Source organism: Mesocricetus auratus, unplaced genomic scaffold (assembly GCF_017639785.1).
Source record: "Mesocricetus auratus isolate SY011 unplaced genomic scaffold, BCM_Maur_2.0 Super-Scaffold_100003, whole genome shotgun sequence".
NCBI lineage: Eukaryota > Metazoa > Chordata > Mammalia > Rodentia > Cricetidae > Mesocricetus > Mesocricetus auratus.
Window position 1 is genome coordinate 41,240,076 of NW_024429188.1, and position 27,246 is coordinate 41,267,321.

The window sequence follows — 27,246 nt, forward strand, 5'->3', positions numbered from 1 at the left end:
AGATGATGCAGGGGTCTTGTCCATAAGGCTGCAGTACTATATGGGGAAAAATGCAGAGAGCCCAGTTATTGGTGCTCATCTCTAAATTCTATTGGCATCTCCCTCCTGTGACTTTCACTCCACCTAGATGTTTCTGCTGTCTATATTCATCCTAATTCCCTTACTGGAAGGCACGACCCATGCCATGCAGCTTCAGATCACACAGCGCCACACTCACTAAACGTTTATCTAATGCACAAACACCGGCACACACTATTTTAAAAATGATGAGTTAATCTCTGGTGCTAAGTGGAGGATTTCATTATCTTTATTTGCAATATTTGTAGGAATCTGACTTTACCTTTTTTCCAATAAAAATGATATCAAGCAAGCAATTTAAAAACGCGACTTATATATTCAACTTAACATCATAAAGGATGAGGAGCTACAGTGTTAGGAGTAAGGCCTTTAGGGTCTACTACATACGCTCAAATTTTGTGTGCACCCACTTTCATGCACACAAACACACAGGTGTACCCATGTGACATCATGCAGAAGGGTCAGTTGCCACCATTTTGCTGAGTAGAATCAGTCTCTCAGCAAGAAGCAGCCGGTTCCAGTTCTCACAATATAACTGCAAACCTTTGCATAAGGCACACACTCTGCAGCTAGATCTTCAATTCACAGCCTACTTCACCAGTGATGACTGTGCAGTCATATTTAGTGACAAGTCATATCCTGGCTCTAAAAATGTCAGTGCTTGGTCACTGTGAATCCATTAATGAGTTCACATACAGACAGCAAATATGTAGTTCTGTGACCTCTTTGCATCACAATGATAAGCCCATGTGACATTTTACAGACAATGAATAATCAAAATGGGGAATTGTGAACTGGAGACATGGCTGGGCAGTTAAGAGCACACGCTGCTCGTGGAAAGGGCCTGAGGTAGGTTCCCAGCACTCATGTCAGGTGGCTCACAACCACTTGTAACTCCAGCTCCAGGGATGCAACGGCCTCTTCTGGCCTCTTTGGACATCTGCACTTGTGTGCACACAATCTTGCCCCATACATATGATTAATAAAAATAAATCTTTTTTTTCAAAGGCAGACTTGGCCAACAAAGAAACCAAATGTGGTGTCACTGGAATTGAGTCTGGAATGCAGTGAAAAGTGAGTTGTAGAAGAAACGGGTGGCTATAAAAGGTGGCAGTTTAAGAAACTGGCAATGTACAGCTAGAGGGATTTGGTGAAGGTGAACATACCCACATATGTGGCCTTGGTAAGAAGAACAAAGTGCCACTGGCAGAAAAAGCTTCACATTAGGAGAAATCTAACATACTTTGCAACATAGAAAATATGAAGGCTAAAATGTCAGCACCCGATTCAAACTTAGGAGTGTGACAAGTAACAGAGACACAGCAAAGACAGTTCGTCCCCACAGTAACTCACCTGAGAACAAGAAGGCCAGCATTCTTCCAAGGGCTCTTTTGGTAGGGGGTGGACTGAGGGCGGAACTTAGGACCGCGTGCATGCTAGACTAATTCTCTCCCCTCAACCTTAAATTTAAAAACTTTGATAACAGTCTTGAAACGTTGGCTGTGCACTTATTCTGTACCTCAGGCAGGCTTTGAACTTGTGATCCTCCTGCATCAGTTTCCTAAACATCTAGGATTATAGGCCTGAGCCACAGATTTCAAATTATTCTTGATTATGCTTTTTCTCCCATGGCTTTTCTTTGTTCTTGCCTGTGGTGGGGAATGAACTCAAGGCACCATACCATCGAGCTACACCCCCAATCTGTTACACTCACAACTTTATTGAGATTGACAAGTCATGTACTTCACCCATTGGCTTTTCGTGTTTTCACAGCTGATTGTTTTTTAACAAAGAATTAAAACTTTCACAGCTGAGCCGGGCGTTGGTGGCGCACACCTTTAATCCCAGCACTCGGGAGGCCAGCCTGGTCAGCGAGTTCCATGACAGCCTCCAAAACGATACAGAGAAACCCGGTCTCGAAAAACCAAAAACCAAAAACAAAGACAAAACCAAAAACCAAAAACCAAAAAAAAACTTTCACAGCTGATTATTTTTTAACAAAGAAATAAAACTTTCGCTCTCAGTATATTAAATAGTACTGCACTAAATGTTTTAAGTCTTTCATTTCTATTGTAATAGTTTTTTTGAGACAAAATTTCTCTGTATCGTTTTGGAGGCTGTCTTGGAACTCACTCTGTAGACCAGGCTGGCCTCGAACTCACAGAGATCTGCCTGCCTCTGCCTCCCGAGTGCCAAGCAATTTTCTCTACTGATTGCTAAGTTTGCTTTGCATGGGGCTGGGGACATAGTTTAGGGGTAGAGTGCTTGCCTATTATGCAAGGGACCTGGGTTCAAGCTCCCGTGCTGAAAAAAAAATCAGATCCACACACATTGGAGAGCAAACAGCAAAGAGTGGTAGCATGAACCTGTAGTCCCTGCTCTTGGAATGTGGTGACTGGAAGATTAGGAGTTCAAGGTCATCCTCTGGCTATATCGCAAATTTGAGGTCAACCTGGGCTACATGAGATCTTGTGTCAAAACAATAAAAAAGTGAAATGTTTTTGTATAGTTTCAGCTCATATCACCCATTCTTTTAGTCCCATGCTACCTGCATAGTGAGCATGTCTGTTACTTTATGTCCCAGGAGTACAGTGGTACAATTAGTAAACGTCTCGAGTCTGTCACTGATCTCCTTTGCCACTCATTCACTGTGTGACGTTGGGTGAGTTTTTGGACCTCGTTAAAGCTTCATTTTTCTCATCCATAAAGAGAGTTGCAGGATTTACAAACTTGAAGATGAAAGGAAATGATATACCAGGCAATATCTTTAAAAATGCCATTCACTCACACAAATAATCTTATCTCTCTTTGCCAGTGTAAATATTTGGGGCCTTCTCTCTGTGACCCCAATCCTTGACATATTCACAACCTGTGAATGGTTGGAATCCCTAGCTTCGTTTATTTTCTGATCTAATTCCTGAGTCTCATAGCTTAAGTCTCTAAAAGAAAGAAAGCACAACCAAGAGTCTCCAAGGCCCTGAGTTAACTTCATATGTCAAAGTAAGGCACATACATTATTAGGAAGAAGCTAAGGTCACACACATTATTATTATTATTATATTAGGAATCAGAATATTGGTAATTTTTCATCAATGTTTGCCTCTTTGGATTTGTTAGTAGAAAAATGGGAAGGACTGTTACAAAAGTATTATTATTTTTTTTTCAGGTGTGCCTCGTAAGTGCTCCAATTCAGCACTGCTCTATCCAGCTATGCAAACCAGAAATCCAGGAGTCATGCCAGACATATCTTCAGTTTCTCTCCCTGTCTGTCACCAAGGCCCACTGCCTTTACTCTCTCTCCTGCATCTGAAGACATACATCCTTAAACTGAGCAATCACCATTTCCCCAGGAATATCAAGAGCCTTTGAACAGAACTCTTGTTGCTTTCTCATTCTTTCCGTATCTTGCAACTAGAGGCAACTCTTCACTCATTAGTTTCAAAAAGTTACACATTTTGTTTAGTGTGTGTGTGTGTGTGTGTGTGTGTGCGTGTGTGTGTGTGCACGTGCGCATGTGGGGAGCACTTACGTGACGTAAGAGGTTAGAAGGCATCTTAGTGGAGTTGGTTCTTTCCTTCTACCATGTAGGCCCTGGGGATCAAACTCACGATTTTGGGTTTGCTGTCTAGTATTTTTACCTGCTAGGCCATCTCGGCAGTCTCAAATTGGTAACTTTTTTCTTTAAAAAAATTTAATTTTATTTTTCTCCCTCCTGAGTATGTATGTATGCATGCTTGAGTATGTGTATGCTGTACCCACAGAGGCCAGAAGAGGGCACTGGCTCCTCTGAGGCTGGTGTTACAAGTAGTTGTGAACTGTGTGATGTGGGTGCTGGGAACTGAACTCAGGTCCTCTGAAAACACAGCAAGCACTCTTAACCTTTGAGCCATCTCTCTAACCCCACCCATGCTATTTTGTTAAATTTTTATTTTATATGCATTGGCTTGAGGGTGTCAGATCCCCTGGAACCGGAGTTATAGACAGGGAATTGAACTCTTAACCACTGAACCATATCTCTAGCCCCCAAAATGGTCAATTTTATGTTGTGTGTGTTTTATCACAACTAAAAAAAATAATGAGCTGGGCGGTGGTGGCACTCACCTTTAATCCCAGCCCTCGGGAGGCAGGTGCAGGAGGATCTCTGTGGGTTTGAGGCCAGCCTGGCCTACAGAGCGAGTTCCAAGACTGCCAAGGCTACACAGAGAAATCCTGTTTCAAAAAAATAAAAATTATGATTCTTTCTTGTTAGAGAATAGGGTCAGGCAAGCCTTTTTAATATCTATATCCAAATTCCTTACTTGCATGTAATCTTGCACTGTGACAACATCCATGCGATCAGTTACTTTGAATTTCTGGAAAAGATGCTCATCTTCCATAATTTGTTGACAAAATTTCCTTTCCCCCATTATCTTGTAAGCATCAGCCACTGCCTATAAAGAAAGTCGATTTTCAAAATAATATATTTTTAATCATTGGCACACATTTTATATATATTCTGAGAAATACTGTTCCTGTCTTTTATGAACTTGCTAGTAATAGAAAGGCTACATTTACAAAAAGGAAATTTGGGGGAGGAGAGGAAGGAGTTAAATAAGGTATTACTCTGTAGTACAGGTTGGTCAAGCACTTACTAGTAAGCCTCCTGCCTCAGCTCCCTCAATGCTGGCACTACAGGCATGAGCCACCATGCCCAGCTATATAGGAATTTGTTTTGAGACACAGTCTCATGTAACCCTGGGCTGGCCTTAAACTTGCTGTGTAGTCAAGGATGAACTTAAACTTCTTGCTTCCACCTCTCAAGCGCTAGGATTTTAGGGGTGGATCTCCATGTCTGGTTTATATAGGGATTTTAAAACCATTTGAAATTTGTTGCTAGAGACACTGATACGCAGTTTAAAAATAAAACTACAGGTATAGTTGAGTCTACAGTCCTCAAGGGATCATAGTTTTTAATTTTTAAAAAGATTTTAATTTGGGCCTGGAAACATGGTTCAGCACATAAGAGCACTCACATGACAGCTACCAACCATGATTACTCCCATTCCAGGGGAATCTGATGCCCTCTTCTGGCCTCTGTGGGCACTGCACACATGTGATAGGCAAACGATACACCAGCACAACGTAAAAATGTGTTTTTCAATCTTAAAAAAGATTTTATTTTTCTATTTGATTATGTGTATATGCATGTGAATTTGTTCATGTGAGCACAGTGCCCAAGGAGGCAGGAAGAGGGCACCAGATCTCCTGGAGTTGCTGTTAGTCAGCTGTAAGCTGCCTCATGTGCACACTGGGAACTGCACTGCTGTCCTCCACAGGAACAGTCTGTACTCTTAACCACTGAGCTTTCTCTCCAGCCTGGGCCACAGTTTTAAAGATATGTTTTTCTTAAAAAAAAAAAAAACATTCTTTTCAGCCAGGCGTTGGTGGCACATGCCTTTAGTCCCAGCTCTTAGGAGGCAGAGGCAGGCGGATCTCTGTGAGTTCGAGGTCACTCGGTCTACAGAGAGAGTGAGCGAGTTTCAGGACAGCTAAGGCTACACAGAGAAACCCTGTCTCCAAAACAAATCGTTCTTTTCATTTAAATGAAAACAAAAGAACAACCATAATCTCGCTTGTGCTATCAGTGAAAAGAAATTCACCTGATGATTAAACAGGGTGTCTTGGGAACTAGAATAAAATGTGTTGTTGGAACTGACACTCTTTTCTGTTAGTTAACTCATAACTTCCAAACAGAAATGTAGATGTGTCGGGTTGCTTACACCTCCCTTTCCTTTAGATTTCATTCTCAGTAGCTGCAGAGAAGCAAATTAAGGATTTTTCCTTTTTTTCTAAAATGTCAACAGTTTACATTCAAGGATTTTTCCTTCTTTCTAAAATGTCCGGTTTACATTCAAGGACAATGTCTGAGAGACCAGTGAGAGAGAAATCACAGAAAACAGAGGGTGAAGATTCTTTGTCTTGGCTCTAGGTATATCACACTCTCCCACGTATATCTATCCTGCTAATAGCTACACATACTGGGGGAGACTTAAATACGCCCATGCTGCCGTAAGCATGTGCTGAATCATCCAACCCCATTTATAATATGGATTGGTGCTTCCGGCCACAAAGGGTCTGCTTATGTGGAGGGAGGCTGGCAGAGAAGCAAATCCAAATCTCTCTCTATTCCAGATCAATTGTTTCCTCGGGACCCCAGAACGTGCTATTGGGAGAGTATGGAGAGAACTCTGTCAGAGCAAAAGCCCGGAGCTTCTTTTCTTTTCATGTAAAGCACAACACAATATCTTGCCTTCACATATTTTCCTCTCTAATTCTCATTTTTATTATCCAGAACAGTCCTTTTTTATTTTGTTTTGAATTCCAAAGCTTTGATGGTGCATATAGGAAAATGGAATGGGAAGAAAATAGAGACTGGGTTTCTCTTTGTAGCTCTGGCTGCCTGGAACTCACTCTGTAGACCAGGCTGGAGATCCGCCCGCCTCTGCCTCCTGAGTGTGGGATTAAAGGAGTGTGCCACCATGCCCGGCTTCACATTCTAGCTTTTCCCACAGACAAAGAGAGAATGGCGTTTGTCAAACAGTGAATGGAAGGAGGGCCACGTGAGAGAAGAACAGTGTTACCTTAGCTCAGGGGTGTTTAAGAATATGAACTTTTTTCTCTTTTTTATTTTTAAATTTAAATTTAAATTAGAAACGAGGTTGCTTCACATGTCAATTCCAGGTCCCTCTGCGTTTCCCTCCCCTCTTCCCGTGCCCTCCCCCCAACCCCCCAATACTCCCTCATTTCCCCAGGGAGGGTGAGGCCCTCCTTGGGGGATCTCCAGAGTCTGTCATTTCATCCAGGGCAGGGCCTAGACCCTCCCCCAAGAGTCCAGGGTGAGAGTGCATCTCTCAAGAATATGAACTTTTTTCTCAGTTCTTTCGCTGTCCAGTTCTGAGGTTTTAACTGAGTTACTTGGTCTGTCATTTATTTATTTAATATGTGATTTTATTTTTTCATTATTAGGCCTTATGGCATTTCTTTTTTTTTCTGAGACAGGGTTTCTCTGTGTTGCTTTGGAGCCTGTCCTGGAACTTGCTCTGTAGACCAGGCTGGCTTCGAACTCACAGAGATCCACTTGCCTCTGCCTCCCGAGTGCTGGGATTCTGGGATTAAAGGCGTTTACCACCAACGACCAGCGGCACTTTTATTCATATATATTTTCCTCCTATTCCCGATGGTCCCTTTCCTCTTTCCCATTAGTCTCCTTTCTACTTTCAGATTCTTCTTCTTCTTCTTTTTTTTTTTCCCTTTGGCTTTTTAGACAGGGTTTCTCTGTATTGTTTTGGAGGCTGTCCTGGAACTCGCTCTATAGACCATGCTGGTCTCAAACTTTTTTTAAAGAGTGAGGATAGACTAACAAAACATACAGACTAGTTTTTATGGGAATGAAATGAAATAATGCACATTTGAGATTACAGTTAATTGATCAAGTTGGGCCAGAGGAGCTAAGTAGACAGCTCAATTGGTAAAGTGCTTGCTGCCTAAGTGTGAGGGCTGGAGTTCTGATCACCAGTACGCATGTAAGATATATCACCGTGTCCATTGTGGCATACATCTGAAATCCCAGCGCTGTGGGACAGGGACAGGCAGATCCCTGAATCTTACTGGCTAGCCAGCTTAGTTAAATAAATTGGTGAGCCCCACGTTCAATGAGAGACTCTGTCTCAAAACTCAAGATGGAAAATGAATGGGGAAGACACTTGACGCTAACCTCCAGAGTTTGTACTCCCTCATCCCTAAGTGATCAAGCAGGACTGACAAACATAGCAAGAGTGCTTGCCTAGCATGCATGAAGCCACGAGTTTGATCCTCAGAATTTACTGTCCAAATCAGATATGGTGGGGTTCACCTGTATTAATAAGTATAGGAGTATTAATAAGGAGAATCAGATGTTCAAGTTTAGCCGCATGAGTCTGAGGCCAGCCTAATATATTTGAATCTTGACACAGTGTGGGGAAAAAGAGCAGAAGGGTGAGAGAGAGAGGGAGGGAGACAAAAAGAGAGAATAATCAATAACAAGGGTGGCTATTAATGTTTTTCTTATGTGAATAAAGTTTAAAAAGACGGATTTTTCAACATAAAATAACAGTTGCTAGATGCCAACAGTTAAGGCTCTTTAGCCTGTAAGTGTAGTAACTGGTTTATTTTTTAAATATTTACTTATTATATATGCGTGTATGCCTGCACGCCAGAAGAGGGCACCAGATCTCATTACAGGTGGTTGTGAGCCACCATGCGGTTGCTGGGAATTGAACTCAGGACCTCTCAAAGAGCAGTCTTAACCTCTGAGCCATTTCTCCAGCCCCATCATTTTTATTCTTTAATTGTGTGTGCGCACATGTGCACATGCATGCGGGTGCCCAAGGAGGCCAGCAAGGACACAAAATCCTCTGAAGCTGGAGTTACAGGTAGTTGCGAGCCACCTGATATGGGTGCTGAGAACTAAACTTGGCCTCTCTGCAAGGGTAGTGCACACTTTTGATTGCTCAGCCATCTCTCCAGCTTCAAGGCTCTGCATTTTAAAATGGTCCAGTGGATGCCAGTGTGTAAGGCTGCACATGCTTTGGGTAGCAAGGTTGTAGAAAATTCTCTGGTGGACCAACAATAATGAAAACCTCTTGTAAATTACCAATGCTGAGAAAATAGATTGTCAAAGTGGAAAATGAAACAAGAGTGCGCGCGCGAACACACACACACACACACACACACACACACACACACACACACCCCATTGTTCTATTGTTCTACAGCAGAGGTTCTCAGCCTGCAGGTTGCGGTCCTTTAGGGGCTGGTCAGAGGACCCTTTTACGGGGGTCTCCTAAGACCACTGGAAAGCATATTTACATTACATATGTATTTGTATACGATTCATAGCAGTAGCAAAATTGCAGTTATAAAGTAGAAATGAAAATAATTTTATGGTTGGTGGCCACCACAGCATGCAGAACTGAATTTAAAGGCTTGCAGCATTAGGAAGGTTGAGAACCACTGTTCTAGAACCATTTGACCTGCATTGGCACCTTTGCAGAAAATACTGATAATCTCTAGATAGATGTATTTCTATTTTTCCCCAGTGGATTCTATGTCTGTCTTAATTACAGCAGCTTTCTAAGTCTTGAAGTTGGGTAGTGTAAATTGTCCAACTTCCTTTTTCCCCCACTTTCACTTGTTTTGCTTTTTGTTTTTGTGAATACATGAGAGATACAGCTGGAAAATGACAAGTAAATGCAAAAAGAAACGGAAATATGGTGGGGAATGATGGAGCAAAAATATGTTAAATTTCTCTTCTTTTTTTTTTCAAGACAGGGTTTCTCTGAATTGTTTTGGAGGCTAGCCTTGAACTCACAGAGATCCACCTGCCTCTTGCTCCCTAGTGCTGGGATCAAAGGCGTGCACCACCAATGCCCGGCAATAAATTTCTGGAGAGATGTCTCAGCAGTTATGAGCACTGGATGCTCCTCCAGGGGACCTGGGCTCAATTCCCAGCACCCACCTGGAGGCTCCTGACAGTCTGGAACTGCAGTCCCAGGGCAATCCTTCTCTGGTCTTCTCAGGCACCAGGCATACATGTGGTACACAGAAGTGTAGGTAAAACATTAATACATACAAAAATAATAAAAATATTTTCAGAGATAAGTGAATAGACGTCTGAACAAACTAAAACTGGCCCACTTCTACAAAGAAATAAATGAAGGGCTGGACATCTGTTAAGAGCCCTGATGTCTCTTACAGAGTATATGGGTTTGATTCCCAGCCCTCACATAGGGGCTCACAACCATTCCTAAATCCATTTTCCAAGGGATCTTACATCTTTCTCTGTCACCAAACTCGAATGTGGCACACAGACATGCATGCAGGAAAACACCCATACGCATAATAAAATAAAAGAATAAATGAGCTGGACGGTGGTGGCACATGCCTTTAATCCCAGCACTTGGGAGGCAGAGGCAAGAGGATCTCTGTAAGTTCGAGGACAGCCTGATCTACAAAGAGAGTTCCAGGATAGCTAGGGTTGTTACCCAGAGAAAGCCTGTCTTAAAACAAACAAACAAACAAACAAACAAACAAACAAAAGAATAAATGAATTTAGAGCTAGGGATGTAGCTCATTTGGTATGGTGCTTACCTAGTATACATGAAGCCCAGGGTTTGATCCTCACCACTGCACACCTGTGTATCTGCACACCTGTAATCCTAGCACTCTGGAGGTGGAGGCATTGCAATCAGAAGTTCAAGATGTAAGAGTCAGGTGTGGTGATGCATGTCTTTGATCCCAGAGCTCTGGAGGAAGAAGCAGGCAGATCCCTAGGAGCTCAAGGCTAGCATGGTATATGAAGTGAGTTCCAGGATAGCCAGAGCTACATAGAGAGACCCTGTCTCAAACAAACAAACAAACAAACAAACAAAGAAACCAACAAACACCAAAAAGAAGTAAGTAAGCAGAATAGTTGGATCAATTGGCTAACAAAACTTTTATTCAAAGAGCAAAAATGTAAACTTATAATGGGAAAAATCCCACCGTTGTATGTTTTCTTTCAACCATGACTTCACATTTTAGCCAAGTTTGTTTTGAAAAGAAAGAAGGGACAAGGGCAGACCAAACTGTTCTCTTCAAGTTGGGTATGTTCTGTTCATTAAAAGACCATTACGGTGTTCACTGAAAAAGTCAGGCTGAATAGTATGATAACATCTTAATAACAAGAACAAACAGAATTATATAACCTTGTTTCATAGCGAAATGAAGGCAACATAACAAACTATTAGGGCTGATTACTCCAGGAGAGTGACAGCTGCAGCATATTAGGGACAGGCATCAAAGTGCATTTTTCTTTTTCTTTGGCATACTTTGTAGATCTATATTAACATGGGAACTTATTTTTTAAACATATTTACAAGACATTAAAGAACATGTGTAAGTGCAAGAAAACTTTCTTCACGACGGCTTTCACTGGCGCATTTGATAGTCAAGATCTCCCTTCTGAGGTCAGGATGAAAATGGAGGTCGTAGAGCTCATCCAGACCTCCCACTAACATAGACACTTGGATGCCAAACAGGCTAATTCTGCTTTTCTACTTACATGTGAATAAACGCATGTACACACCAACTCAAATTCATACAGACTTCATGTAAGACCCCAGTCAATTCCATTTGAAGTACAGTTTATGTGATCTGAAGGGTGTCTGTGTCTGCTGCTCAGTTGACGGTATTCATACGATTCACTGTCCCAAAGACCCCAAACAACTGGCTTAGTCAGCTTCCTGCGCTCTCTTCTCCATCCACCAGTCCTCTACAAGTCCCTCTGAGGCTGGAGACAGAGTCATTTTTCATGTGGTTTTCTCATTTCCTCTCCTCAGAGGAGGAGGGTGGACGGGACCTTATGATAATGCTCAGTGGGACCCTGGGGTATGCTCCCTCAGACTGCTTCAGGGAGGGAGAGATCTTGTCAGAAGGTATTTTCTTTTCAGGAGGATGGGATGAGGAAGCTTCCAAGATCCTGGAGCTCCAGCAGTCATTCCTCAATCTAGTGAAGACCATTCGGAGGGGTTGGACTGGAACATGACTGGACAATGGATGACAGGACTCGGTGAAAGGCTGTGTGAAATTCAGGAGAGCTCTGTTGCAAGGAGGCTGTTGTTCAACACTGGTCGCTTGAGGTAACCCTTTTGATTCAACTTGACTGGTACTAGAATGTGGCACAACACGGAAAGCCTCCAACATAGGCTTCTCAGTGATCTTCTGTGGTCTCTGGTAGGTGCTTACGCGCCGCTTCTTTTGAGGATTTTGGCTCATCTGGCTGACAAGGGGGAGACTTCTTTCATGTGTTACTTTGAGGCTGAGTTTGGCATGCTGGCTATTTGGATGTGCTGCGGGGTACAGGAGGGAGTGTTTATCTTCATCAGAATGCTGGACTGGTGACTGGGTGTTTAATACATGGCCCATCTCCTGCACTTTGAAGGCAGCCTGGGGAACCTGATAGAAGCAATGCTCTGTGCTTCGGCCTGTTGCATTCCCACTGAAAGTCGGGTGCTCAGCACTGTGCCCAACTGCTGGTTTTGGCATGTTATTTTCCTCAAGATTAATGGTAATAGTAGGCTTTTCTGTGGAAGGTGCTGTATGGTACACATGTTCCCCATCAGATTTCTTGAGTGATGGCAGACTAGTTTGGGTGCACTTCAGGGATACTTTCTTGTTAATGTGGATGAACGATGGTCTGCTCGGACGCCTCAGATAGTCACCAGAATGTGTGGTATCCTTCCAACTCCGAGGCTTCTTCTCTGGGGGTTTCTTGGGAAATTTGAGCACGAGAGCCTTCCTCTGCTCCTCTAATCTCTCTCTCTCTCTTTTCTCTTTCTCTGTTTCACACACTGGCCCAGTGCTATGCAGATTCTTTGGCTTTTGTGGGTCCTGGTTCTCCTTTCCCTTCTTTATGCCCAAGGGCAGTGGTACCTTGGCACCATCCCAGGACTTGATAGGGCACTTCTTGCTTCTTATGGTGTGTCCAAAGGCCCCACAGTTTTTGCATTTCACCCTGGGATTCTCTTCTCGTAGGGGAACTCTCTGCTCCTTTGGTTTTCTCCAATTCTGTAAATTCTGGAATTCAAAGTCTTTGCTAGGGTTTACCACTTGACTCATCATTTTGGAGTCTTGACAGTCTTCCTCAGGTGTTGACTTGGGATTTCCTGAAAGCCAGCTGTCTTTCTCCTGTCTGTTAGCAGGTTCTCAGACAGGTGGGTGATGGAGACACAGCAAGGAGTGTGATGAAGCTTTCAGGATGCTGGAGGAAAGGAAAGTCACATTTTCTTTTTATATCACTGGGCTATTTCCTCCCTCCAACATTTACTTCATAAATTAAAAAAATGAGGTTATTATACAATGTTTCAGTGAGTTTTAATGAATAAATACTGTTTTCTCCTGACTTCTTCCTTCTGAGATTCTCATTTTCTTAAGCCTAAGAATAGGGACAATGGAACAGGCCCAGGAGAATTTCAGTTCCTGGAAAAGTTCGATTATACAATCTTAGAACAGACACTATAGATGGTGTTTTATAGAAACAACCTCAGCTTATTCTGAAGATGAACATGACATGAATTTATCCCTCAACAGTAAGATGAAAATATATTTCTCATGCCGGTGGCACATGCCTTTAATCCTAGCACTCGGGAGGCAGAGACAGGAAGATCTCTGTGAGTTCCAGGTCAGCCTGGTCTACACAGTGAGTTCCAGGACATCCAGGGCTACATAGAGAAACCCTGGTTCAATAAACCAATATTTATTACTCACTCTGTAGACCAGGCTAGCCTCTAACTCAGAGATCATTCCTGCCCCTGCCTTTCCAGAATTTAAAATTTCAACGCAAAGAAAACTGAGATATTTTTTTCATAACCTCACATAAGTAAAACATTTCAAATTTGTTTTAGTGGAGACATTTTGAAACATGGTGCTTAGGAAAAAGCTTGGTGGACTGCTAATGGCCTGTATAATTGGAATGTAATTTAGATATCACATAGATATTAAGAAGAAATATTAATATAAATTAATATAAAACATCCATCATGAAACATCACCTTACTTGACGGCTTTAGTAAATCTTTCCCACTGAAATACTTGTAACCATGGCCATCATTTTTAAAAAAAATTTTGAACACGATAAAAGGTGGAAACGTTTCACCACCAAATCTGAAATAAAGATAAAAAATTAGTGATGTGACAATGATTGTGGGGCTCTATTGCTTCTTTCTTATGTACTTAGCAGAGCTAATACAGTTTTTCAAATATAGGGCATATAAAGAACATATAAAGATCTAGCAAAGAAACAGATCCAAAGGTGAAAGTCACAACTATTCTCATACTTGTGGACACAATGGGGGTGAGACCTCATGTCAAATTATAGCCAGAGTCATGCCTTAGCCTATGTAAAACCATAACAAATGTAAACAGGGAAATGCTTACCTTTTAATTTTGTCCTGAGAAATAATAAGTATAAAAGAAAGCATTTCTATTATTTCTCCTATGAGATAAATCAGCTGGTTACATTACCTGAACCTGACTTTACACTTCATGCTCGGATCTTTAACAAGTGCAGCTTCTATGGGGCTTACTTTCTTCAGCAGTTCATGCGCCACACAATATTCCTGAAATAAATGATGTCACTGTAAACAGAAAGTGGTATCCTGACACACGTCATTGACTGATTACAAGAATGGAAGCAGCCTGATGGTGGTGGTCCACACTTTTAAACCCAGCACTCAAGAGGCAGAGGCAGGCAGGTCTCTGTGAGTTCGAGGACAGCCTGATCTGTAGAGTGAGTTCTAGAACAGCCAGGACTGTTGCACAGAGAAACCCTGTCTCAGAAAACAAAACCAAACAAAGCAAAACAAAACAACAACAAAAAGAATTGAGGCATAGTGAAATGATCCGAACCCTGGGCTCAGGGTTCTAAAGAGGTGCATTTCTATTCTTTATTTTTTTTTTTTTTGGTTTTACGAGACAGGGTTTCTCTGTATTGTTTTGGAGGCTGGGATTTCTATTTTTGACTCCTCCATTTATCATCTATGTAGCCCTTCATCTGCTATTTCAACTCAGGGGTCTCCAAGTTTGAATATCCATGTCTTTTGATATCACAGGCATTTTGCAATCCCTATGATAATACTTTCACTTAATTTATTGCATTTATCTATAGATTTATCTGTGTCTCCAACTAGATTAGAAGCATCATGAAGGTAGAGACAGCATCTTTCTTCTTTATTATATTCCTAGCATCTGATACTGTACCTGAAACACACAAGAAACTTAAAAGTGTTTATTGTTGAAAGAATCATGGTAATATGGGGATGATAATGGTATTAAGTGACTAGTTTTTAGACACCTTTTATTTACCATGTAACATGGTGGTATCATATATCTATATCTATCCTCATTTAATGCTAACAACAAGACAAGCAGAGTATTATTGCTCTCATTTTTATAAATGAGAAAGCTAGGTCTCAAACGTTAATTTGATGTATGAGGCCACTGGCAGTGGGTCCAAGACCTAAATCTAATGCACAAACTGACTTAGTGAAGCCCTTTCCATATGGAGAGACGCCTTGCCCATCCTAGAAAGAGGGGTGTGGGGGTGGGGAGGTGCCTTGGTCCTGCCTCAACAAGATGAAGGGACAGACTTAGGGGAGGCCTTACCCTCTCCGAGGAGCAGATGGGAAGAGGGGGAAGTGGGAGAGCGGGAAGAGAGGAGTGAGGGGGAACTGGGATTGGAATGTAAAAAGTAAATTAATAAAGACTCAAAGAAAAAAAAAACTCTTAGATCTGTTCGACTCTAAAATTTCCATTCTTTTCTTTAAAAGACCCTACTCAATTCTATGCCTGTGATGATTCCATAAAATGTACAATAATAGGATTTTTAACAAGTAAAGCATTTTATTCTTTTTTGGGGGGGGTGGTAGGGTTTCTCTGTGTAGCCCTGGTCATTCGGGAATTCACTCTGTAGACCAGGCTGGCCTCGAACTCAGAGATTTCCCTGCTTCTGCCTCTAGAGGCGCTGGGATTAAAGGCTTGAGCCACCACTATCGGGTTACAATAAAGCATTATTAATTTGAAGCATTGGAACAAAGACGTAAAAATAACTGATTAACTTCACCTATTTACGGAGAGCCTAAAATTATGAGGAAAGCAGTAACATGATAATTAAAAATGAGTTTTGTATGATAATACAAATACGTCTGTGAGTCAGATAGTGAAGTATACATATTTCTCAGACTTTTATTTTTCATGGCTGATAAAATTCCTCTAGTGAGACTATTCTGATAGCAGACTACTTTAAACAAGGCTTAACACTCTGCTGGAGTTTCCAGGGTTTTTTTTTTTTCCTTCCTGGAAAGAGGATGGGCATCTGTTTGTTGTCTTTTATTCAAATAGGATTTTATTCCTCATATTGTTCTGAATTGTCCTTTTCACTATCAAGCTATCTTGGTTATCTTTCTATTGTAGAATCGTGTTAATATTGCAAGCTTTACCCATGATGAGAGAGATGGTTACTTGCATCTATGAACCAATGCTGCAATGAAATTGCACTGTAGAACGCACTCTTAGGAGTGAAACTGCTGGAGATGGCTCGGTGGTTAACAGCATGCACTGTTTTGGCAGAGGACCTCAGTTTGGTTCCTAGCACTCACATGGTGGCTCACAATTGCTTGTAACCTCAGTTCCAGGGGATCTTATGCTCTATTCTAATCTCTGCAGGCTCCTGCACGCACATGGTGCACATAAACTCACCCAGGCACACATACATACACATGTATAATAAATAAATAAATCCTCTCTAAAAAGAAGTGAAACTGCTGGGTAAAAGAAAAGTGCACTTTTAAATTCAGGGATTTTTTTTCTGTAGTGTTGAGGATCAAACCCAGAGCCTCAAACATGTTGAATACACATTCTACAACTGCACTACACCCCTAGTTCTTCTTTTCTGAGACAGGGTTTCTCTGTAGCTCTGGCTATCCTGGAACTTGCCCTGTAGACCAGGCTGCCCTCAAAATGGAGACCTGCTTGCCTCTGTCTCCAAAAAGAGTGCAGGGATTAAAGGTGAGTGCTACCACCAGCTGGCTTGCACCCCCATTTCTTAATTCAGAGATTTTTATTGTTAGAAGATCACTGTCTCTTATCTTCAAATAAGGACACAAATTTAAACTGAAACACAACTGCATTAATTTCAGAAAAATAGTAATACTCATTCATATTAAGACTAAAGCCAGAGGGCTGGAGAGATGGCTCAGAAGTTAAGCATACTCACTGACCTTCCAGAGGACCCAGGTTTGATTCCTAATGCCCACATTACAATTATCTTTCACTCCCCAGTCTCAGGGGATCCAATAAATAACCTCTCTGGTCTTCACAGGCATTTCATGCCACAGTGCACAGATACACTTGAAGGCATCCATACACATAAATAAAATAAAAATAAATAAATCTAAAAAACACAACAACCAGAAATATCTATTAAGATTAACAAAAGAAGCAATTTTAGAGTTTGACATTATTGTATCTAAGTTAAAGAGACAAAGAGGGTTATTTGCTCTATCTTTAATTAACAGGTCTTTTAACTAGTTAAGGAATAACATTTGTCAGAGAAAAAAATACATACCGCTGCACAAACAGTGTGTTTTAGGAGTTTAAACAATGTTTTGTCCACATAAGTGAACCAGGCTTTCTGTATTTTTGTTGCTGAAATCTCTCTATTAATTATAAGAGGAAAAAGATGTTAGCGATTTATGAAATACTTTTCATTTTCCTGAAATCTTAGAAAACTCTCAATTTATGCATCCTCTTATATTTCCCCATTACTAAGACTGACCTAATGATGGAGTAATTGGAACTAGTCTTTGTAGTCTCTAATCAGAACGAGGATATGGAATAATTAATATTTACCCTGAGATAAAAAATTCACCTAAAACTTTATCAAGTCACATACATAAAGCCAGACATGGTGGCACATTCTTTTTTTTTTTTTTTTTTTTTTTTTTTGGTTTTTCGAGACAGGGTTTCTCTGTGGCTTTGGAGGCTGTCCTGGAACTAGCTCTTGTAGACCAGGCTGGCCTCGAACTCACAGAGATCTGCCTGCCTCTGCCTCCCAAGTGCTGGGATTAAAGGCGTGTGCCACCAATGCCTGGCTATGGTGGCACATTCTTATAATCCCTGCACTTAGCAGGTGGAGGCAGGAGGATCAAGAGTTCAAGACCAGCTTTGACTACACAGTAAATTTGGGTTCAGGGTACAGTCCCGGTGTGTGCAAGTATCTCTCTCTCTCTCTCTCTCTCTCTCTCTCTCTCTCTCTCTCTCTCTCTCTCTCTCTCTCTCTCTCTCTCTCTCTCTCCCTCCCTCCTCTCTCTCTCTCTCTCCCCCTTCCTCCTTCCCTCCCTCTGAGACAGTGTCTCCTATAACTCAGACTGGCTTTGACTAGTTGCATAAACTAGTTGCACCTTAAACTTGTGATCCTCCTGCCTCTAACTTCTTAGTGCTGGGATTCTAACATGCCTGGTTTTATGTGGTGATAGAAACTGAACCAAGGACTTGTACACTAGGTAAGAAGTCTGTTAAGTACATCCTTAGAGATCCAGAGACTTAATTCCTAATACTGCTGGGGGTTGGGGTGGGAGAGGAAAGAAAGAGAGAGGGAAGGGAGGAAGAGGGATGATAGAAGGGAAAGGGATGGGAAAGAGACAATATGGATAAATAGAAGATGTGAGAAGGCAAATTGGCCTTTTAAAAACATTCATGGGGCTGGCGAAATAGCTTAGTGGGTAAAGAATGAGAACCTGAGTTCGATAGCCTGAAACCATATAAAATGATAAATGTGTTTGCAAATGCTTGTAATCCAGCACTGGGGAAGTGGAGGCAGGAAGATCCCTGAGGTTCCTTGGCAAGTTAGCCTAGCCTTGTTAGTGAGTTCCAGTCCAGGGAGAGATGCTCTCTCAAAAAATAAGGTGAAGGGGCTTGGGACATGGCTCAGCTGTTAAAGAGTGCTGGACAAGCATGAACACCCATGTAAAAGTTGGGAGCTGTGGTGCACCTTCCATAATAACAGCACTGGGGGGTGCAGACAGGATTCCAGTTGATTTTTGGCTAGTCTACTTGAAATTGTACACTCCAGATTCAGTTCGAGACTGTGTCTCAAAAAATAAAGTGGAGAGAGATAGAGGAAGACACTCAGTGTGTACCTCTGCTTCCATCTGGGTGTGTATAGACCAGGTATGTGGGCACATGCATCTACCCCACCCCAACCAGCTAGAGAGCTACTTAGGAAGGTCTCTGACCTTCACACATACATACATACTGGCACACATCTGCATGAACATGCAACACACCACAGAACATACAATAATTTATTGCCAGGCTTTTAAAAAACTTTTAGACAGGGTCTCACTATGTACCCCATACTGACCTGGAACTTAGTCCAGCCTGGCCTCAGACTCAGCTCCCGCCTCAGGTTCCTTAGTGCTGAGATTACAAGTAGTTACTAAAAGCACTGCCTAACTGATTCAAGCAATGTAAAACAGCAGAATTTACCATTTACACAAGGGCCCCATTTCTTTTCTAGGGGTTTATGATTGTGACCTAGAAAAAGAAATTCCCTTTTCTGATCTTTGCTCAAGCTAGGCTCATTCCAGACAGGCTAGAGAAATGATTTACTTTAGATAATGTCCCAGCACCAACTGATTTTACAGGTTTCTGTGCTCTCCTATCCAGTCAGTATCTCCTGTAGGGCTACGTGCCAAGACAGGGACATCTGTACAATGTCACCACTGGCTGGCAAAATGTAGACTACAAGATAGAGAGAAGAAAAAGTCTGGGGAAATAACTCAGTTGGTATAAGCTTACTATGCAAGCATGAGGACCTGAGTTTGATCCCTAAAGCCCGTATAAAGATACCTGGCATGATGGCATGTGTTTGTAATCCCAGTGCCGGGCAGGTGGAAGTAGGAGGAGTCCCAGAGCTTGCTGGTCAGTCTAACCTTATTGGCAAACTCTGGGCTAACGAGAGAGCTTGTCTCAAAGGAGTTGAATGGCATTCTTAAAGATGACACCCAAGCACTCGCACGCTTGCATGTATGCACGCACGCACGAACACACACACACACACACACACACACACACACACACACACACACACACAGAAAAGGATATGGTGGCGCATGCCTTTAATCCCAGCACTTGAGAATAGAGGCGGGCAAATCTCTGTGACTTCCAGGTCAGCCATCCTTCTTAAAATAAAGGAAATAAAAATTCCCAAATTACAGAAATAAACCTTTTGGATTCTCGTTGATGTTATTCATTAACTGGTTTAGCTTTCTTCCCAGTTGTGCTTTTTTCTTTTTTCTTTTTCTAGACAGGGTTTCTCTGTGTGTAGCTCTGGTTGTCCTGGAACTCCCTCTGCAGACCAGGCTGGCCTCAAACTCAGAGAGATCTGGTTGCCTCTGCCTTCTGAATGCTGGGATTAAAGGTTGTGCCACTACCTTCTGGCTTTTTCTCACTTTTTTAACACCTAAAATATTTTAATTAGGGGAGCAGGTGTGGAGGGGAGGGAGAGGGAGCTGTGTCTGACATGGGAAGCAAGCTTGTTCCTAATTTAAATATATAATAAAAATGTAAGACTATTTTAATTACATACTATGCGTGTGTCTGCAGGTGGATATATGCATATGAGTGCGGGTCCTCACACTCTTGAACTGACAGAGACCTGCCTGCCTCTGCCTCCCAAGTGCTGGAATTAAAGGCATGTGCCACCAAAGTCCAGCTAAGATTTTTAAGATTTATTTATTATGTATGCAATATTTTGTCTGCATTCATATCTGCATGCTGTATCCCATGGAGCTGGAATTACAGGTGGTTGTTAGCTACATAACATGGGTGCCAGAAACAGAACTGGGGTCCTTAGGAAGGGGGGTCCTAATCACTGAGACATCTCGCCAGTCCTCTTTTTCTCACTTATAATGTATAATAACAAAATTGCTTCAGAAGGCTGTAGTATTATTATGTGGGTGTGTGAACATGCTTTGTAAATTATAAAATTCTAAAGCTATAATATTCAACTTGAAGGTAATTTTTAAAAACACCAAAATTTTAATTTACACATTAAGAAATGTTTAAAGTTATCGGAGTAAACTTGGGTAAGCTTAGCATGGCATTGTGGTGCACACCTTTAGCCCTTGCCTTCAGATAAAATGGCTATCTGAAATTAAGGCCAGCCAGAGGGAGTTCCAGGACAGCCAGGGCTACATAGAGAAACACTGCCTTGTAAAACGCACACACACACACACACACACACACACACACACACACACACACACACACACAAAGAAAACCTCAATAAGTTTGTAATTTGTCTAGTTGTGGGAAAACGATAAAAGGCAAAAAGATGGCTTCTTACTCTTTTCTTGCCTTTATCTTTGCAGCACGTGCCGATTGTGTCTTGTGGATTTTTTCTGGGAGCTGACTATCTGATTTTGGAGCACCAGTACCTGTTGTATTTGAGGACTTTTTCATTTCCCTACAAAGAAGTAATCTGAACACACATACATTAAGGTTTTAAGGTCATAATCCCCACATTATCACATTTGGACTAGACTCAAATGTCATATGATTGTTGTGTTAATTTTAGAACCCCTTTAAAAAGAAAGCATTGTGCTTTTAGTGTCGTTTACAATTTATATTCTTTTTATAATAAAAATACCAAGTGGTTTGTCGGAATGACAGTGAATCTATCCATAACCTCCTAACTGGCCTCCCTCTCTCCTATCTTTTTCCTCCTATTCACCCTACAGTTGAAGTTAACAGTTCTTCTTGTGACACCGGGTCGCATGTAGCTGGCCTCAATCTCATTATGTAGTAGAGGGTAGACTTAAACTGATCCTCATGTCCCAACATCCCAAGTTCTGGGATTACAGATGTTCACCACAACACCTGGCTCTTGAAGTAATTCAGGGATATTTATTCTCCTCACGAATTTTTTTTTTTACGAGACAGGGTTTGTTTTGGAGGCTGTCGGACCAGCCCAGCCTCGAACTCACAGAGATCCGCTTGCCTCTGCCTCCCAAGTGCTGGGATTAAAGGCGTGCACCACTACTGCCCGGCTTTATTTTATTTTATTTTTTTGGCACAAATTCTTTAATGGCAGGAGGCACTTTGCTGACTGTGGAAACCAGGGAGTGGGGGTGGGGTGTGTTTACACATTTTCTGTAGAGTTTTTTGTCCAGTTTTTATTAAACACTTGTGAAACTTTGAGTGAATTCCTTAACCTCTTCGTGGTTCAGTGCCCCTTTGGTCATGTGAGCAGGCATGTATGACATTACTTGATTCTGCCTGTAACTTTTTCACTGTTTGAAGCATTATATTCCAGTTTGGATGAAGCTCCCAAATTCTTAGTCATATCTTCAAAATACCTTTTAAAATGAAATTGCAGTAATATGTGTCTTCTTTATGCATAAGCCAAAAATCTAATAACCATTGTACTTTTGTAGTAATGAGCATCAGTGCTATTTTTAGTTAGCTGCCGTGACTGTAAATGGTATGAAAATGTCTCTGCTTTCTATTGGTGACACTCACAGGTACTGCTAATATTGGGAGGCTTGTAGCCTACACTGTACTTGAAGGAAATGCTAAAGTTCAGCTGGAGTTTAGAGAGGGTGAAGTTGTCATTTCCCTCTTGTCCCAGTTCACATACTCCCTGCGTTAAGAGCTTCCGCTGTAATTTATCACTATGCTTCACACTTTTAAGATATTACCTTACTGATGCAGAGCCTTCAGAATCTAGTCAGTATTTCTCCTTAGGGATTGGAGTTGGGGATGGCTTGGAACGTACAGTTCTGTTGAGAAGGAAAAGAGCTGCCCTTAACATTTGGGAGTTGGTCTAGCTGAAACTTAGCATTTTCCCTTCTCCGAAGCTTGCTGATACCTACAAGTTCTGCTTAAAAAGAAAAAACCTTAACCACGAATCACTAAGCCAAAGCTCACATACTATGACAAACTTAACACTTTCTTACTGAAATGCTCCACTTTGCCCCAGATGGGCATTTTTGTTGTTTTTTTTTTTTCTCGCAGCAAACTTAAAAAAATCAACCCTAATTTCTTTAAGGACAGGTGTGTTTCTAGCAGTCTTCGGATAAGGGGATAGTGACCTTCCACGGCACAAATCTCTGAATCTTCAGGATGCCTACGTGGCTTCCATCTTCTGTTGAATTAGGACAGAAAAACGGGACGAAATACGAAATGCACCGTCTTACGGGACGCGCTAGCATTTGCTGAGGCTCGCGCAGAGATTTCCAAGGCAGACTACCTAGAATTGGATCCTAGCTTTAGATTTTCCGCAGTCTCGGACACTCGGCAATGAGAAAACCATGCCTATCCACTTGTGTGGGAGCAATAAAATTACGCGTTTAAAGCAGTGTTAAAGCTTGCTTTTTTTCTGGCGAATAAATACTGTCATTTTACTTCAACAAGTATTAAATGGGACAAATATTTGATTTTCAGATTTACGCATTAGTACTTTTTTTTTAAGGTCAGTTTTTCGCGATTTAAATGACGTGATGCACTTAGTATAACCTAAAATTTAACGAACATTCAGCATACGTTAAATTCTTTACGGAAAAAAACCTTTTGTGAGGTAAATCGAAGCCTCACGATCGATCTGCAGTTCTAAGAGGCTGGTGCACCGCCTTGCGTCACCGCCTTGCTACCTCGGCTCACAGGATTCCCATCCGCGCAGCCAGGAGCCCAATGGTCGAGGCGAAAGCTGGTTCTTAGCGCTGCAGGGCGCCAAGGAGCCTCCCTCTTCTCCTCCCTCTTCTTACCACAACTTGCCGCCTACACGGAGCTGCCGCCTCTTGCCCCCGCCTAGCAACAGCCGGCAAGGAAAGCACGGCTAACGAGGAGGCGGGGCTTGAATTCCTCAGGCTCCCGCGCGCGGGTGCCGCTCTGTTGCTAGGCAACGCAACGCGCCTCCTAGCGATTGATTGGAGCTTTCGGCGGGTTGAGTTGGGAGGCGGGGCAAATCTCCTGCACCACAGCCTGCTCGCGGTCAAGGGAATGAGGATCTAAGCGGGCCTCCGTAGTCGCTTTTCTCAGTGGGCGGGGCCAAGGGAGGGGTGACCCTGCCGGAGCCGCCGCTGCCAGCGACATGTTCAAGGTGAGAGCGTGGAGCCGGGTCACAACTGTCGTCGCCCCCTTTCAGATGCCGGGAGCCCTTCTCACGCTCCCGTGGGGCCTCTTTGGGGATCAGATTCGGCTGTCCCCGAGGCTTTGCCAACTTCCGGGCTGGCTACGTCCTGGCCAAGCGAGTCATTCACTGCTTGGTACCAGTACCTGTGAGGCTGAGCCATGGGTGGGATCGGCCCTCGTGTGGTTCTCTCGCGAATGAAACGCTTTGAAAACTTAGAACGCAGCTATAGTACCCGTTTCCTCGGCTAATGCCCTTTTGGGGGCATGGGTAGGATGAGGCCAGGTCCGGGCACTGCAGCGTTCGTGGCTTTGGTTGCTTGGCAGGATCAGGTTTCAGAACCTGGCGGGTGGGTTGGGGGAGGGTCATCTTCCGAGGATGTCGGGGAGGCTGGAGTGGGAAAGGCTACTTGGGGAAAGCTGGTGAGCGTTAGTGTGGAGAAGTCACTCTTATTCCTATCCCCTCCCTTACATGTTGTTTTTTGAACTCCTGTCCTCCGTAAAGACATTTAAAGTGAAGACATTAAAAACCCTGAATTTTATCCTAAAGTTATTCTTTCTTAAAAGTCAGTTATATTTCGTCATTAAAAAATTACAGGCTGCACAAACCTCTAACCCCAGCACTTAGGAGGTGGAGGCAGGTGAGTTTGAGGCCAGCCTGGTTTACATAGCGATTTCTAGGCCTACATAAAGAGACCCTTAAAAAAAAAACAAGCATCCAGAAATCTATAAAATCAACTATCCAAGAAACATAACATTTACAGAATAGTGCTAATAAAATCTCAAAATTTTGCTATCCATTTAAAAGTTTCCTGCAGCTGCTTTGGGGCGCATTAGTAAGGGCTGCAAAATCAGATCATGGTTTCTGCCTTCCATTGCTGTGGTATTGCCAGTTTATAGCTATGTGATAATGAACATGTCACTTAACTTCTCCGTGACTGTTTTTTTTCTATTGGTGAAATTGGGGTAATAAAAATCTAATTGTGCCTGGCATTGGTGGCGCACACCTTTAGTCCCAGAACGGGAGGCAGAGGCAGGTGGATATCTGTGAGTTCCAGGCCAGCCTGGTCTACAAGAGCTAGTTCCAGGACAGCCTCCGAAGTCACAGAGAAACCCTGTCTCGAAAAACCAAAAAAAAGAAAATCTAATTGTAAAATACTGAGGAACATTATCTCACTAAACCCAGAAGAAGGATAGACACTGAACTCATTGGTTTGTTGGTTCCGTTGTCAACAAAGACCTGACCCTTCTGAATTTACTATGGTCTTGTTGGTTTTCCTTGCAACCAGGGGTGGTTTTTTGTCCTTTGTGTCTTTAGCTGTGTTGAGCATTTGTTTTCGTTTTGATTTTTTATTTTATGTGTATTAGTGTCTTACTGCATGGATGTGTGTGTAACTCATGCTTACTTGCCTGGTGCCCACAGAGGCCAGAAGAGGCCTGGGACTGGAGTTACAGGTGGTTGTCAGATGTCATGTGGGTGCTAGGCGTGGAACCTGGGTCCTCTTCTCTCAGTGCTGGGCCCCCATCTGGTGCAGACTCATGCAGGTCCTGTGCAAGATGCAACAGTCTCTGTGAGTTCCTATGTGTGTTGTGCTGTGTTTAGAAAGCCTTGTTCCCTAGGTGTCCTTCATCCTCTTTGACTCCTACAATATTTCCTCCTCTTCCACAGGGTTCCCTGAGCCCTGAGGGGAGGGATTTGATGGAGACAGCCCATTTAGGACTGAGTGTTCCAAGGTCCAATTGTGGGTCTCTGCATTTGTTCCCATCTGTTGCAGGAGGAAGCATCTCTGATGATGGTTGACCAAGGCAGTGATCTATGAGTATAGCAGAATATCATTTGGAGTCACTTTATTGCTACATTATTTTAGATGAACAGTCGTATTTAGTTTTCTCCTATGTTCATGGGCCTATCAAGTCTCTGGTTCTTGGGCACCTGGGCAGTGTCAGGCATGGGTTCAATTTATGGTGTGGGCCTTAGTTCCTATCAAATAGTGGTTGGTTATACCCACAAATTTTATGCCACTATTGCACCTGCATATCTTGCAGGCAGGTCACCATTTTAGATCATTTGGTTTGTAACTGGGTTGGTGTTTACCTTTCTCCTCTGGTAGTGTAAAAAGTGCCTTCCAGTTTTATATTATGTGTAAAATATATATAAAACCCTATGTGTCAATAAATGACGAATTTTATTTTGATACCAGGTATCAGCAGTTGAGAGCCACAGTCCATCAAATTGTAATGTGCATGTGACTCTTATTAAAAGCTAGGTTGGGATGGGGCCTCAGATTTTCTTATTTTTTGAGCATCTCAGTGCCATTGATGCTGGCGGTCATCAGACTTTGAATAATTAATTTAGGAAGCTCCTTAGTGCATGTTCCCTGTGTTTTTGAGGGTGATGATTTCATGAATGGGGTAGGATTTGGAAAAGGCACTGACCAGGGGGCAACAACAACAACAAGGGGTTGCAAAGGCTTTGCTGAGAGTTTTGCTACTACAAGTCTCTGCGTAGAGAGGATAGATTAAATGGGAGGGCTTCTCTGGCTTTGGGAATTGCCAGCTTGGGAAGACTAGGACTGGAAGGTACGAGGCTTAATAGTATAGGTCTTGATAAGGAAGTGCATGTGAGTAGTTTGTTATAGGTATATTTAATGTTTAAACTGTGACCATTGTTTTCTTTTCAAATTTTTATTATTTAATTATGTGAATGTATGTGCCCAAGGAAGTCAGAGAAGTGTTGGTTCCTTGAAGCTGGTGTTCCAGGTGTTTGTGAGCTGCCTGATGTGGGTGCTGGGATTCGAACTCTGGTGCTCTGTAAGAATAATAAGAATAAAATGTAACCAGAGCCATTTCTCCAGCCCTGTGACCATTGTTTTGAGTTGGCTATTCATGATCAGGTTAGTAGGGATCATTATGGATTTTTTAAAAATCACATTTGAAAAGTGTGCCAGTGTTTGAATTCTGTTATTGGAAGCAACTTTTCTTTGTGCTGTAGCAGGAATTTTGAATACCAAATACATACATCCAGTTTGCACGTGCAATACTAGGATTCCTTCATTTCATATATTTTATTTATCAGAGCTATGGCCTGGGCATAGTTAGTTAATATACTGTGGAATTAACTAACTATTTGTTTTTTTTCAGACAGGGTTTCTCTGTGCAACAGCTCCAGCTGTCCTGGAACTCACTCTGTAGACCAGGCTGGCCTTGAACTCACAGAGATCTGCCTGCCTCTGCCTCCTGAGTGCTGGGATTAAAGGCATGCGCCACCAACACCCAGCTTAAAAATCAGTCTTAAAGAATATATTTTATAACTTTTGCTAAGTTTTCCCCTAGTTTATGTAGGAAAGTTAAGCAGTACCAGTTTCTTTTTTTTTCTTTTTTTGCTTTTTCGAGATGGGTTTCTCTGTGTTAACAGGCAGTCCT

At 42.3% G+C, this 27,246-nt stretch overlaps 2 protein-coding genes and 1 long non-coding RNA gene across 5 annotated transcripts in view; 2 read left to right on the plus strand and 1 right to left on the minus strand.

The window, feature by feature from the left end:
• The first annotated feature begins 9 nt into the window (after window positions 1-9).
• Window positions 10-3,453, plus strand: LOC121139977. The gene is made up of 2 exons (XR_005876757.1): window positions 10-1,152; window positions 3,245-3,453. It is a non-coding gene; the product is annotated as an uncharacterized LOC121139977 (long non-coding RNA).
• Window positions 3,454-4,307: 854 nt separating this feature from the next.
• On the minus strand, window positions 4,308-23,570 carry LOC121139936 (putative uncharacterized protein CXorf58). The gene is made up of 7 exons (XM_040743958.1): window positions 23,460-23,570; window positions 22,395-22,475; window positions 21,041-21,175; window positions 17,258-17,348; window positions 14,158-14,252; window positions 13,686-13,797; window positions 4,308-4,508 (listed from the first exon to the last, which is right to left on the minus strand). Exons 3-7 carry the CDS (start codon window positions 21,154-21,156, stop codon window positions 4,308-4,310), a joined length of 615 nt encoding a protein of 204 aa, XP_040599892.1. The 5' UTR covers window positions 21,157-21,175; window positions 22,395-22,475; window positions 23,460-23,570.
• Window positions 23,571-23,648: 78 nt separating this feature from the next.
• Window positions 23,649-27,246, plus strand: part of Apoo (apolipoprotein O) — a 38,298-nt gene continuing 34,700 nt past the window's right edge. Inside the window, exon 1 of one of the 3 annotated variants that reach the window (XM_040744210.1) lies at window positions 23,649-23,794. In XM_040744210.1, coding sequence (XP_040600144.1) covers window positions 23,786-23,794 — 9 coding nt within the window. In that variant the 5' untranslated portion in view covers window positions 23,649-23,785. Of the gene's footprint in view, window positions 23,795-23,844; window positions 23,961-27,246 lie in introns of those variants that run through there. The other 2 variants (XM_040744209.1, XM_040744211.1) reach the window with 2 other exon arrangements.